At 45.3% G+C, this 13,705-nt stretch overlaps 1 protein-coding gene and 1 non-coding gene across 3 annotated transcripts; both read left to right on the forward strand.

Annotated features, from left to right (window-relative positions):
• The first annotated feature begins 4,545 nt into the window (after nucleotides 1-4,545).
• On the forward strand, nucleotides 4,546-13,495 carry RPL5 (ribosomal protein L5). 2 transcript variants are annotated; one of them, XM_065408807.1, is made up of 8 exons: nucleotides 4,546-4,663; nucleotides 5,822-5,891; nucleotides 5,982-6,097; nucleotides 7,454-7,588; nucleotides 8,039-8,241; nucleotides 9,332-9,509; nucleotides 12,562-12,650; nucleotides 13,334-13,495. In XM_065408807.1, the coding sequence occupies exons 1-8, from the start codon at nucleotides 4,661-4,663 to the stop codon at nucleotides 13,431-13,433; spliced, it is 894 nt and encodes a 297-aa protein (XP_065264879.1). In that variant the 5' UTR covers nucleotides 4,546-4,660; the 3' UTR covers nucleotides 13,434-13,495. The 2 variants fall into 2 exon arrangements, with proteins under 2 accessions (XP_065264879.1, XP_065264878.1); XM_065408806.1 differs by lacking the exon at nucleotides 4,546-4,663 and having other exon boundaries at nucleotides 5,804-5,891.
• LOC135883189 (small nucleolar RNA SNORD21) lies at nucleotides 8,998-9,093 on the forward strand. Its single transcript, XR_010561627.1, has one exon. It is a non-coding gene; the product is annotated as a small nucleolar RNA SNORD21 (small nucleolar RNA).
• Nucleotides 13,496-13,705: the final 210 nt, after the last annotated feature.

Consider the following 13,705-nt stretch of genomic DNA (forward strand, 5'->3'; position numbering starts at 1 on the left):
GGAGGGGCAGAGGAGTTGGGGAGAATATGGGCACAGCAATTTGAGGCTGCAGCGAGAGGAGGGGGACCAGGAAGAGAGAGATAAATGGGGATGGGTGGTAGGGGTGAGAGGTTGGGGGCACAGGTCAGGGGAAGGGAGGATTGGGGAAGTGGGAGGGGACACTGGTGACATTGGCATTGGCATGGGTGGGACACTGGGGCATGGGTGACATGGGTGGCAGGGCAAGTGGGGAAATTAGGAGTGGGGGATACCTGTCAGACCCACATTTTCCCCTGTTGTGTGTGTGCCAGGTTCTAGGGGAGCCCTACCCCTCTGGGGTGTCTAAGCCCCTCTCTCTGCCCACTGTGAGCCAGCATCTTGGGAAGTCTGAGCCCCACTCCCTGCCCCCCATGTGATCTGACTTCTAGGGAAGCTCTGATCCTCTGGGTGGGGAGTGGAGAATATGCATGTTGGGAGCGGCACCAAGAACACCTTGCTGAGAGTGCGTCAGGAGCTGATAACAGGGATGCTTGATGCATATCACAGGCTCTCAAACTTTGGCAGTGGGGAGGAGGAATGAGAACACCCACTGAGACGAATAAAGCAGTTCACCTGGCTCAGAGCTATTGTTTCAGGCTGTATTCATCTCCTTAGGGTATTCTGAGACTATGACATTGAGGTGAATTGGCTACCTCACATATCTCTGAGCCTCTTATGCAGCAGATGGATGTATTGAGCCCCTTCCTTCCATCCTCTCTGTAGCCTACCTAAAAAATCCCCATTTCAGGATTATTGTTTGGGGATTTGGCTATAACAAAGCATTTGCTGATGACTAATTTCTTACTTACAGTATTATATCAGCACATCAGCTCTGCTATGATTAACATTGGCAAACCCTTCATGTTTAAAAAATGACATTTCTGACTTTCACTTACCAAGTGCTCTAAAATCTTCATGCTTAGTCAAATTGAGTTGAAATTTGGTGTGCTTCCTGGGCAGCAGGTAGGGTTAGTGCTGCAAATTTGAGGTCAATTGAGCCAGAGGCTGCTCTAGCTATAGGCAATATAGGCAGCTGCCTAGGGTGACAGATTTGGCCCAGTTGCCCTTCTGTCATGGTGCAGGGGCATCCAGGCCAAATCTGAGTGATGTTGTGACCCCATGTGCCAGTTCGCAACACCATTCCCTTAAATTTGGTCCAGTTGCCCCTCCATCATGATGGAGGGATGGCTGGGCCAAATTTGAATGGGATGAGGTGCCACACTGAAGGGTTGTCAAGGATGGCAGATTGCCTTGAACAGCTTCTGATTTGAGCAAGGGATTCCCCTGAAAAAACCCACCAGCATTTCATAAAGTCAGCACATTCTACCAACATTTTTTGCATACTCTTGGAGCTCAAACCATGACTTTGATCATCCCTCACTCAGCTACCATTAACATTTAACCTAGCCGGCGCATGGCACCCACCCTTTGGCAAAGCAATATTGAACTTGTTATTACAGAAAGAGTTAAGTTCTCTAGATTAGCCTATGAGACTCAGGAGTCCTGGGTTCTATTTCTGTCTCTGCCACTGGCCTGCTGGGTGACTATGGGGGAATCCCTTCCCTCTTGGTGCCTCTGTTTCCCCATGTGTAAAAAGGACGACACTGACCTCCTTGGTAAAGTGCTTTGAGATCTACTGATGAAAAGTGATATATAATAGCTAGGTATTAGTATTGTTACCTAAGGTTTGTCTACACTTGAAATGCTACAGCAGCCACTGTAAAGCTTCCATGTAAACACTACTTATGCTGATGGGAGAGGTTCTCCCATTGGCATAGATAATCCACCTCCCCAAGAGGTGGTAGCTAGGTCGATGGAAGAATTGTTCTGTCGACCTAGCGCTGTCTACACCAAGGGTTAGGTTGGTTTTGCTATGTCACTCAGGGTGTGGAATTTTCACACCCCGGAGCAATGTAGCTATGACACTGTAAGTTCACAGTGTAGCTTGGCTCTTAGTCACAGTAGTGTCTCAGCTGCAAACCTATATGATAACTCCTACTGCCTACATGACCACTGACTCCTACAACAAATATTTATCTTTCTGTTAAAAAATAGGAAACTGACACCAAAAACTTCATTAATATACATAACTAAGTAAAAGTTAAGGTATTTCAAATTTAAACTTCTGAAAACCCTGAAATATAGAGTTAAGGTACATGCAAACACAACCTTAACTCTGTCCCCTTTGAGCGATGAGCCAATACACCCATAATGCACGTTCGCAATCTTCCTTTGCAGATAGTGCACATCACTCAAGGAATAGGGTACATGACAACTGTAGCACAGAGTCCAATGCCTTCTCTTTCCTAAGACAAAACTTGTGTTTAAATGAGTTACCTAGCCCTGTTGTACATTCAATGAGCCCCACAAACAACCCCACCCTTAATACATTTTACAACCCCTTCACCTCTTTTTCAACCCACTCACTCTCACCCACAGTATTCAATCTAACACTATATTTTCACTTACCGAGCTTTAAACCCACAAACCATGTCCCATAACCCATATCCCCCCGCAGTGATGGAAATCCCCATGGCAAGAAGACCCCTGTGCTCCACCATTGACACAACCTACAGAACTCAGCACTGAAATGAAGCATATCTCAAGGATGCACCTCTTCCACCTTGGGTGACCAGATAGCAAGTATGAAAAATTGGGACGGGGGTGGGGGGAAATAGGCTCCTGTATAAGAAAAAGGCCCAAATACCGGGATTATCCCTATAAAATCGGGACATCTGGTCACCCTACTTCCACCACACATACAGGGGGGCGGTGGGAAGGGAAGGTGATCGTCAGATCAACCAAGTGGGTCTGGGGGCCCACAGAATTCCTCAGATCCCAATCACAGCCCTGCCAAGATACTCCCAACTAATCCCTCCACCATTCAGTACAACTCCACCTAACACAGTGAACACAGATGGAGTGCAGACAGATAATTGCCACTGGCTATTGCCTGCTCAAGAGTGGCAGACGTAAGGCTGCAGTGGCATGTACCTTAACTCTGAATTTAAAATACCTCGACTCTCCATTTGTGGTTCTGGAAGGGGACAAGATACCACAAAGCAACCTTAACGCTGCGTTAAGGATGGTTTTGTCAGAGACTATTACTGTAGGTAATCAAGCATTCCAATGGCTGCAAAGAAGATGCACAATTGTGAGGGAAGTATCAGAGGAGTAGCCGTGTTAGTCTGGATCTGTAAAAAGCAACAGAGAGTCCTGTGGCACCTTTAAGACTAACAGATGTATTGGAGCATAAGCTTTCGTGGGTGAATGCCCACTTCGTCGGATGCATGTCAATTGTGAGGGAAGGGCGCCTTAGCTCTTAAGAAAAGAGCCACTGTTGGCAGAAAGTAAATTTCAAGGGGAAGACAAAGTTTAAGTGATCCAGGAGGAGGGGAGTGGGATTCCTGGGGAGGGCTGCATGGGGACATTCCAGGAGCAAGGGAGCTGGGGAATCCCGCTGGGTGGGAGAGGTCTGGGGAAGCTTGGGTTATGGCAGGGGTGGCCAACCTTTGGCTCCGGAGCCACATGTGGCTCTCAGAAGTTAATATGTAGCTCCTTGTATAGGCACCGGCTCCGGGACTGGAGCTACAGGTGTCTACTTTCCAATGTGCCGGGGGGGGGGGTGCTCACTGCTCAACCGCTGGCTCTGTCACAAGCCCTGCCCCCACTCCACCCCTTCCCATCCCCTCCCCTCAGCCTGCAGTGCCCTCACTCCTCCCCCCTCTCCCCCAGAGCCTCCTGCTTGCCAGGAAACAGGAGATCGGGAGGGGGAGGCACTGATTGGCAGCAGGGCCGCCCACAGGATTCAGGGGGCCTGGGGCATAAAAAAAGGCGCTACCCACTGCGGCGCTTGTACTCACCGGGCGGCGCTCCAAGTCTTCGGCGGCACTTCAGCGGCGGGTCCTTCACTGGTCATCATCGGTACTGAAGGACCCACCGCCGAAGTGACGACGACGACCCGGAGCGCCGCCGGGTGAGTAAAGATTAAAAAGGCGCCTCTACCCAGGGAAGGGATTCTTGGCCGGGGCCCCTGTGGGGCCCGGGGCAAATTGCCCCACTTGCCCCCCCTCTGGGCGGCCCTGATTGTCAGGGCTGCCGGTGGGTGGGAGGTGCGAAGCTGATGTGGGGCTGCTGACATATTACTGTGGCTCTTTGGCAATGTACATTGGTATGAAGCCTGGGGAGTAGAGAGCCAGGGGATCCCCGTGTGTCCCCTCGGGGGCCTGGGGAAGATGGGAGCCTGGGGACCCCTGCATGAATTAACGAACAGATGGGGATGTGTGGGAGCCGAGAGGGGTTCGGTGGGAAACCCGGAGCTTTGCAGGAAACTCTAGAGACACAAGCTAAGCAGGGCCATTGGCAGGTGAGGCTCGGCCATTCCCGGGAGCCGGAACCTCCCTCTGCTCTCACGGCTCCGGCGTGCGATTTCTCTGCCTCCCAGGAGGGGGCACCAACTTCCGTTCGCGCCCCTGGTGTGCAGGGCGGCTCTCTCTCGCGGCGACGGCTCCCTCCGTCTCGTCGGCCAGGCTAGGTGCTGCGGCTGCGCAGTGGGCACGGCCTTTTCCCCCAGTGCTACGGGCTGCGGACGTTGCGCTGAGCGGCCCCCGGCCTAAGCCGAGACGGGACAGAACCTGGCGCAATGGTCAGTACCGCGCACCAGGGGCTCAGCAGGGGTAGGGGGGATACGGGCCGGTGCCCCCCCGCCCGCTGCAGCCTCCAGCGCGGCCCCCGCCGGCCCGATGGACTCTGATTGGGGAGGCGCCCGGGCCCGGCTGCAGCAGCTTCCAGCGTGGCCTAATGGCCGCCCCCGCCGCCTGGGCCCGCTGCTGCCGGGACAGGGCCGGCGGCTCCCCGGGGACAATAGCCGCTGGCACAGGCCTTGCACAGCGCCTCAGCTGCCGGCTCCTCAGGCCCGTGTCAGCCCCCCCCTCAGACCCGCGCCGGGCTGTAGGGAGCGGCGGGCTGGGTGTCTCCGCCATGTCTCCGAGTGCGACCGGCGCTGTGCGGTGGAGAGCGCTGGGCCCTGTCTGCGAGGCTCCGCATGGCAACTCTTGAGCCGCGCATGCATGGCCCCGGCCTGGCTCATGTGTATGGACAGGGCTGTGCTCGGCGCTGTCTAACTGCGAGTGAGACGGGGGGGGCAGGGCACGGGGGTTCTGGGGGGAAGTACTTGCTTTTTCGGTCTCCCTGGGTTGTTGTGACAATGCTCCATGTCCCCTCTAGCAACTGGCTGTTGGCTTCAAATTTGGCAGCGCCAGTTTCATACCAATATTCTTTTCCCTCGCCCTTCCCCTTGCTGCCACAGGTGGGCTTTGATGCGAATGTGCCAACTTAGTGTGGTCAGTGATAAGTAGTGGAGACTGGTTGGAAGTTTTCTTATGTTGACATTAAAGCTGGTAATTGTCCTTTTGACACTATTACCTTGCTCAAGAAAATAATTATGATTACATAGTAATAAGTGATTAAATTCGTTTATTTGGGTAACATAGTTTTAAGAAGCATCTAATTAATGAATATGTATTATACATCTAATGAGCCTCTGCAGTATTTCTCTACTTCACATAAATCCACATGAAATGAGACAATAAGATGTGCCTTAAGTTAGAATTTGAAGGTTCCTTTCCTCTCTTCCCTTGGAATAACTTCTGGTTTATAATGTGTTTAGTCTGAGAAAACACTGTATCTCCTATCTTTTCAACCCCTCCTCCCACAAACACTTTTTAATTCACAATAGCCATCAGTAGACTTCTTGGTGCTGTGGTAATTGTGTCCAGTTGTAATTATGTTTTCTTTGTTCAAGGGGTTTGTGAAAGTTGTCAAGAATAAGGCCTACTTCAAGAGGTACCAAGTAAAATTCAGGAGAAGGAGAGGTACAGTTAATTTTTCCATAGCTCAAAGTAAACTATATTGACGTATGTCCTTGCTGTTTGTTTCTCATGTCCATACTATTGTCTTTTCAGAGGGAAAGACTGATTATTATGCCCGTAAGCGTTTGGTGATTCAAGATAAAAACAAGTATAACACCCCTAAATATAGGATGATAGTACGCATTACCAACAGAGATATTATCTGCCAGGTAAGGATTTCTTTGCTTGGCTACTTGGCTATACCAAAGCACTGCCTTTTTTACCTTTATACTAAGGAGGGAAAAAAAGCAACTCTGCGTTTTAAGGTCTGGTCTAACCACAGTTTTTGTTGTGGTATAGCAATGTCTATTAGGAGTGTGATTTTGATCATTATGGATAAAGCATTGCAGTTATATCATGGATGTAGGTATAAATGTGCTTATTCCCGGATGGGGAATAAGCGCTCATGGTACAAATACAGTTGAACTGATGTAATTGCATCAGAGGCAGTTCAAACCCTCACTGCTGAAGCAGAAATGAAGCGGTTTTCTTAATCTTGAGTGCTAGTTTTCAGTTCAGAATGACGCACACTGTGAGCTATCTCCATCTTCCTTAGGCATAAAGAAGCAAGACTGACCATGAGGTCTTGTCAGCTGGATCCTGCTCCTGCACTGTTGTGGGGTCTCCTCTCACCCCCAAACGTTCTGTTGGCTCCAGAAGCAAATGTGCTTTTAACAGCTTGTCCATAAAATCCTGAATCATAGGATTTAGTTGGGGATTGGTCCTGCTTTGAGCAGGGGGTTGGACTAGATGACCTCCTGAGGTCCCTTCCAACCCTAATATTCTATGATTCTACGACACCTTTTGAATTATGTGTGAATAGACTTTTCTTATCTGTGCAAATAGAACACTTTAAGCTTGGAAACTTCATATAGGTTGTTTTTATAGTCCTTAATGAGGACTATATCACAGTCCAAGTTTGAAGGAAACAGGACAACAGATAACTGCAATAAAAATGTAGAATATGTACAAATGCTGCACATGCCCCTTAGTCCTCTTCAAGTTTTTAAAAAACATTTTCCTTCCTCTTGCTGTCTGAAAGTACCACACAAATAGGGGAAATATCTGAATGCAGATGAATGGTGAAGTTGACTAGCTGTAATTGCTGTCAAATACACAAAGGTGAAACTAAGAAAATAACTGTTGTTATCTTAACTATTATAATGGTAGGTTTTTTGGGGGGGGAGGAGGTTCAGATAGAAGTGACTTTTTCTATTTGTCAGTTTAGCTCTGATGCAATAGAAAAAGCAGTATTGAGGCTGCATTATCACAGAGTTGTACTTCAACTCTTTACATTTTTTATACTTTTTACATTTTGAGGTTTACTTTTAAACCTTTCATCATCATGTCTTAAATGAGGAAAGATGAATAATTTAGATCTAAATTTGTGTTTTCCAAACCTGCATGTGGAGGTCTTGCAGTACTCCCATTGACTTTAGTAGGATTTCCACATGCAGACAGGAGGCAGGTTTGAGCCAACAATATTATAACCGGTGTGAGAACACTAACGTTTATTTTGTTGTCAGATTGCATATGCCAGGATTGAAGGTGATATGATAGTCTGTGCTGCGTACTCTCATGAGCTGCCAAAGTATGGTGTGAAAGTTGGTTTGACCAATTATGCTGCCGCCTATTGTACGGGCCTGCTGCTGGCCCGCAGGGTATGTACCCACTAAACTTATATCTAAATGTCAAAGGGCTTGCTTCAGTAGATGGGCAGAAAATAAAGGAGTCTGTCTTACAAAACAGAGGGTTCCACTTGTATATGACTTATTTGGAATTGTGTTCTAACTATTTAGTTTAAAAAACCCTGAATTTGTAGATTGATTTGATTAGCCCACCCATGTTTATTAGACAGCCACGTTGGGCAAAGTATGCACAGATTTATTTAGTGGTTCCTGTTAAAACCTTCTGAAGGTAAGATTAGTATGCACTGTTACTGAGAAAGCATTAATGTAGAATACCTGGGTACGACCACAAATACAGAATCAAGTTTTATGACGATTGTCTTGCAACATGAAAACACTTCATTTTGGTTCTTAAATCAAAGAACCTAAATGTGGAGAGAATCTGGAGGAAGACATACTTACACTGTACTGTTCCTGTTACAGCTTTTGAACAAATTTGGCCTTGATAAGATTTATGAAGGCCAAGTTGAAGTGACTGGTGATGAATATAATGTGGAAAGTGTGGATGGACAGCCTGGTGCTTTTACATGCTACCTGGATGCAGGTCTTGCCAGAACTACCACTGGAAACAAAGTCTTCGGTGCGCTAAAGGGCGCAGTGGATGGTGGCCTGTCCATCCCTCATAGGTAACTTAATCTCAGATAAATTGGGTCAAAAGGGAATTTTGAAAACTGAGACTTCACATCTTTATATGCATTGTAGTGATATTTTAACTTCACCTTAGGTTAGTTGAATTCAGTGTGGCGTGACCCTGTTAATGTGGTAATTAGGTTTAATCCAAGTTGTATTTACTTGTTTTCAGTAGATGTTATTGACATTCCTCCCAAGGACTCTTGAAGTTAAGGGAGTATGATTAATGCTTATTTCCATAAAGGTTACTAAAATACAGCAATATAATCACCTTTCACCTTGAATATCTAGTGACTGCAGTTAAGCAGAGTAAACACTTCTTACTGTTCATATTGCTGTAGTAACGTGTAATTCTTTTTAATTCTCTGTCTTAACTCCTATTGTCTGACTTTCTATTTTGAGAAACTATGTACACCACGTTCAAAATGATCATTGGCCTTAGGCCCCCTATACAACTATTAGTGGAAACTTGGGTCAGAATCTAAAATCCATCTACAGTGGTGGCACAGGTTTCTGTGTAGAAGTCCTGGCAACCCCTGCTTTAAGCTAGGATCAGTGAATGATCATGACTCAGGGTTGTCGCCTGCATTGCCTAATTTTGATGTTTGTTGATTGCTTCTATGAATGCAGTTGTGAAAAATAGCCTGCAAATAGTAGCTGGGATAACTTAAAAGAAAGGGGGAAAGTTCAGTGTTGCTGCTTTTTTTTTTTTTTTAAGGCTGTCAACCGTCTGTCGGTTCTTTAACTTGGCTGCTATATGATGATACCCCAGTGACTGAGCAGTCTGTAGTTGGTCCTCGGTCTGTGTATGATGTATGTCATTGTTTCAAGACGGGACTGATGGCAGCTAAGGATGTCAATTTGCAAGTTGATTTCTTAACTTTGTTTATAGAAAGCATAATCTGTCCGCTGGTTTAAAATTCTTTTTCTTTGGTCACACTTTCCAGCTACCTGTAGGGGAGCTATGGTGTATCAGTCACTTGAGACTTGTAGACTGCAGTCTCTGAATCTTAAAGAACTTCTTAAACCAACTTTGATTAGGTGATGTAAAATTCTAACCACTAACCTATAACTCGTGTTTCATAGCACCAAACGTTTCCCTGGTTATGACTCGGAAAGCAAAGAGTTTAATGCAGAGGTTCATCGCACACACATCATGGGTCAGAATGTTGCAGGTTACATGCGTTACCTGATGGAGGAGGATGAAGATGCCTACAAAAAACAGTTCTCCCAGTATATAAAGAACAATGTAACACCTGACATGGTAAGACACTATCTGTCTGTAAATGAATTGCATATTAGTAGTGGCGCTAAAAGATAATTTGTCTTGTTTAAAATTGATGCTAGGGATGCAAATACTTTGCACAGTAGTAATGTGGGCCATGTAGATGGCATGTTATCAGACCAGAGGGGTACTCCCAATGACAGGCCTCTGCAAACCTAGTGCTATGATTCTTAAGAGTTGGACACATTCCCTGAACCCAGAACAGCTGGTAATGAAGGAAAAATATATGACCTCTCTTGTCATACTACATGCTTCACGAAAAAGATGATAAAGGTGTGACCTGCTATCAAAAAGCTTAACAGCTTGTTAAATGTCTTGTTTGACAAATATCAGACCAAGGAGCTATCTACTTCTTTCCATGACACTGTTCTACCAGAATAATTTGTTGCCCTTCCTCCTCCTAACTCTTCCTTACCAATGGTTTCTTGCCTGTCCTATTGTTATGTTATTTTCCTTGTTTCCCTGTCACTCCTGATTCTCTGAGAATGTTCTGTTTGTATCACCTGAAAAAGCCGATTTAAATAGCAGTACAATGTGAGAACACTATATACAGCCCCTTGTTAGTTTTTAGGTATTATTATGTTGGTATCTTGTAAATCATTTTGCTAGTATGTCTTAACGTCTTGTCTTAAAATAACTCCAACTAAATTTTAGTATACTAAACATTTAAGAAATTCCATGAAAATTACAGTGAAACTTTGGCATTTACAATCTTAACTTCTTTATTCTCTGAAGTAATTTATGCAGTTTATATTGCCATGCAGTCTGTACTCCAGTCTTATGCTTACAGCAAGAACTCTTTCTTAGTGCCCATACACTAGATTTGCTAAAGAGCTGTAAGCTTTCAAAATCCTTTCAGGGCCGACCTACATACAAATTTTTACCAAAATAACTTTAGCTATGTCTACACTACAGACCTTACAGCTGCACAGCTGGACCACTGCAGCTGTGCTGCTGTACGGTCTCCTGTATGGCTGCTCTATGCCGGCAGGAGAGAGCTCTCCTGCTGGCATAATTAAACCACCCCCAACAAGGGCGGTAGCTGTGCCAGTCGGAGACACTGTCCTGCCGACATAGCACTGTTCACACCGGCACTAATCTGCATTAAAGAATAATAATGGTACGCTTCCATGTGTGCAATTGCCAGGAATATACTGCAGTCATGAAGGAAGGGGAAATGTCCCTGAGATGTGGTTTAGATGCATTCCATGTTTAAAGAGAACCGCTATATTAGACAAGAAAACTTATGCTGAAGCAGTCAGAATTGTTCCTTAGTAGTGGCCTAGTCCTAATGCATAGAGCACTGTATTGGAAGTTGCGGACCTGGGTTCTATTCCTGGCTGTATCACAGGTATGCTGTGTGATCTTGGGCAAATCACTACTGTTCTGTGCCTCAGTTAGCCCATCTGTAAAACAGGGATAAAAGGTATTGACCTCCTTTCTAAAGCACTGAAATCTGCAGCTGAAAAGTGCTATTTAAGAACTAGGAATTTTTATTTCCAAATTTGCTAAGATGGAGGTTCTCTGTTTAGAGATGGGTTTTAGTGCAGCTGTTCTTGTATATTTCCTTTACCTCCCACAACTAAGTGATTTCTGATGGGATGACCTAACACCCAATTGATAAATTCATCAGTTACATGGCTTAAGAATTAGTGACTCAGACTCTGCCATTCTCTCACCCCTGCATTAACAATAAAATTTCTATCTTTATTGAGCCACAGCTGTACAAAACACTACCACTATTGTGAAAAATTGCATGTTTTTTAGTTCCGATTACTTCATTCACACCTGGCCATTGTTGTTGATCACTGACTTGAACCAAAACCTAACTAAATGTTCCCTCAAGACATGTATAGTTTTTGGAGAAACTGGCATGACTTGAGTTTTCCTCCTTTGCCTGGGGCATGCTAAACATTCCAGTTTCATTTAGAGAACTTCCTGAGCTAGTTCTTAATTTAGGTTGAGGAAGGAGACATTTTGCAAAAGCGATGCACATAACATGGATAGACTTCAGAGAAAGGATGATCTAGTGGTTAGGATGCTTGTCCTGGGTTTCATGAAACTGGTGCAAATCCCTGTTCCCCGTAGACTTCTTGTGACCTTGGCCAACTAACTTAGTCTCTCTGTGCCTCTGTTTGCTGCCTGCCATGGGTATTGTGAGGTGCTCATACTATGCTATAGTAACTGGTGGGACCATCTAAGCACCATAGATAGACCAATGACTCTCTCCCCTGTAAAGAAAAAGTTTCTTTGGATTCCAAAGCCAACCATGCTCTTAGCTGAAGGATGACTTTTTTTTGTGGTAAAGTCCTATCTCCTGAGCACAAGAGTGCACTGCTGGTTGAAGGGTGGCATTTGATATCAACAGTATTTTTAGAACTTCAGATAGGTTTTGCAGAAGAAAGTTTCTGGTGTGAAATCTGTAGTGCATGTCTGTGTGCACAATTCCTGTGGGAGTTGCAGGCTTATTGCCTTTCTAAGGTGCTCCTTTGAACTGCATCTGAGGCTTTGTCTACATTGGCACTTCCGTTGCTTAAACTTTTGTCGCTCAGAGATGTGAAAAAACACTCTCCTGAACGACCAGTTTTAGCAACAAAAAGTGCTGGTGTGGACAGCACTTCGTCAGTGGGAGCCACGCTCCCGGTGACTAAGCTACCACTCCTTGTTGGAGGTGGTTTTATTTTGTCAGCAGGAGAATGCTCTCTTGGCGACAAAGAGCAGTCGCAGAGCGCACCTTGCAACACAAGCTGTTGTAAGGTGCCCAGTGTAGACAGCCTTGCTCTGTCTTAAGTTACTTCTAAGTTACTCTTTCTGGGAGGAAGACTTAGCACCTTAGGTGGCTGTGTTCTGTTCCCAGTCTGGTTTAGACCTCTCTGTAGGACTGTTAAAGATGTTGAGAGAACACATTTGACCTCAGTATTCTTTCTCTACTCACTGGTATGTTCTTGGCAGTGGGATAACTCCCAACTTGAATGTTAGAACTTCATTCAATGCATACATGACTTTATGGACTACATTGTATTTCTTGCAGATGGAGGAAATGTATAAAAAAGCCCATGCTGGTATACGGGAGAATCCAGTCCATGAAAAGAAACTCAAGAGAGAAGTCAAAAAGAAGAGGTAAAATTTTTCCTCCTTTGAGTTAGATATGCCTGTTACAAAGCAAATTTCTGGAGCTGTGGCATTTATGTTAATTAATTCCTCCAGTCCCTGTTTAATATTGAAACTAATTGGATGTTTCAGAAATGATCTAGGACAGGGGTTCTCAGACTTCATTGCACCGTGACCACCTCTGACAACAAAGTTACTACATGAACCCAGTGGGAGGGCTGGAGTCTGAGCCCTGCCACCCTAGGTCTGGGGAGAGGTGGCCACAGCCCAAGCCCCACTGCCCTGGGTGGAGTTCGGACTTCAGCTTCAGCCCTGGGTCACAGCAAGTCTAATGCTGGCCCTGGCGACCCTATTGGGGATCATACTTGAGGTCCATCTAGGCTAGTCGCCTGTTTGACAGTGCTGCCACCACACATCTTAGAATTATTTCCCTTAGTAGTAAACTGGATACTACAGTGCAAAACATGGTGCACTTTCATAATGTGACCAAACCTTGTTGTGGTATACCAACTAATCCATTGCCTCGACCACTGAAAGAAAGAGTGCTATATAAAGTAATCTCTGAAACACTATTTCCTAGGCATAATAATATAAATCTCACACTCATTCCTTATGGTCATGTAACTCCTGGTGTTCTGGTATTTAGATTTACTATTACTGCCTTGTGTATTTATACCATGTTTGCATTGCAGATGGAACCGTCCCAAGTTATCCCTTGCCCAGAAGAAAGATCGTGTTGCTCAGAAGAAGGCTAGCTTCCTCAGGGCCCAGGAGCGTACAGCTGATAGCTAAGATATCTTCCACAATTTTCTATGAAGACTTTGAAAAGTACAATAAATTTATTGAACCAGCAACTGTGTAGCATTGGCTTATTGACATTTGATCTAAAGATGCTTTATCTAAATGAAAGTCCCAACAATCTATCTGAAAAAGAGGCTTACAAAATATTCTACAGCGTTAGAATCATGATGATTGTCTTCAAGGTAACTTAGTATGTTTAAGGAGCCAACTTACTGTATTTCACAGACCACTGGCTAATGTTATAAACTTTCATTTTGTCACCT

This window comes from Emys orbicularis, chromosome 8, assembly GCF_028017835.1.
Source record: "Emys orbicularis isolate rEmyOrb1 chromosome 8, rEmyOrb1.hap1, whole genome shotgun sequence".
Lineage (NCBI taxonomy): Eukaryota > Metazoa > Chordata > Testudines > Emydidae > Emys > Emys orbicularis.

Coding starts and splice junctions, on each gene's coding strand:
- RPL5 (XM_065408806.1), top strand. CDS start 5,804: ATGTTTTCTTTGTTCAAGGGGTTTGTGAAAGTTGTCAAGAATAAGGCC. Junction 6,098..7,453: donor ACAGAGATATTATCTGCCAG/GTAAGGATTTCT, acceptor TTTTGTTGTCAG/ATTGCATATGCCAGGATTGA. Junction 7,589..8,038: donor GCCTGCTGCTGGCCCGCAGG/GTATGTACCCAC, acceptor TTCCTGTTACAG/CTTTTGAACAAATTTGGCCT.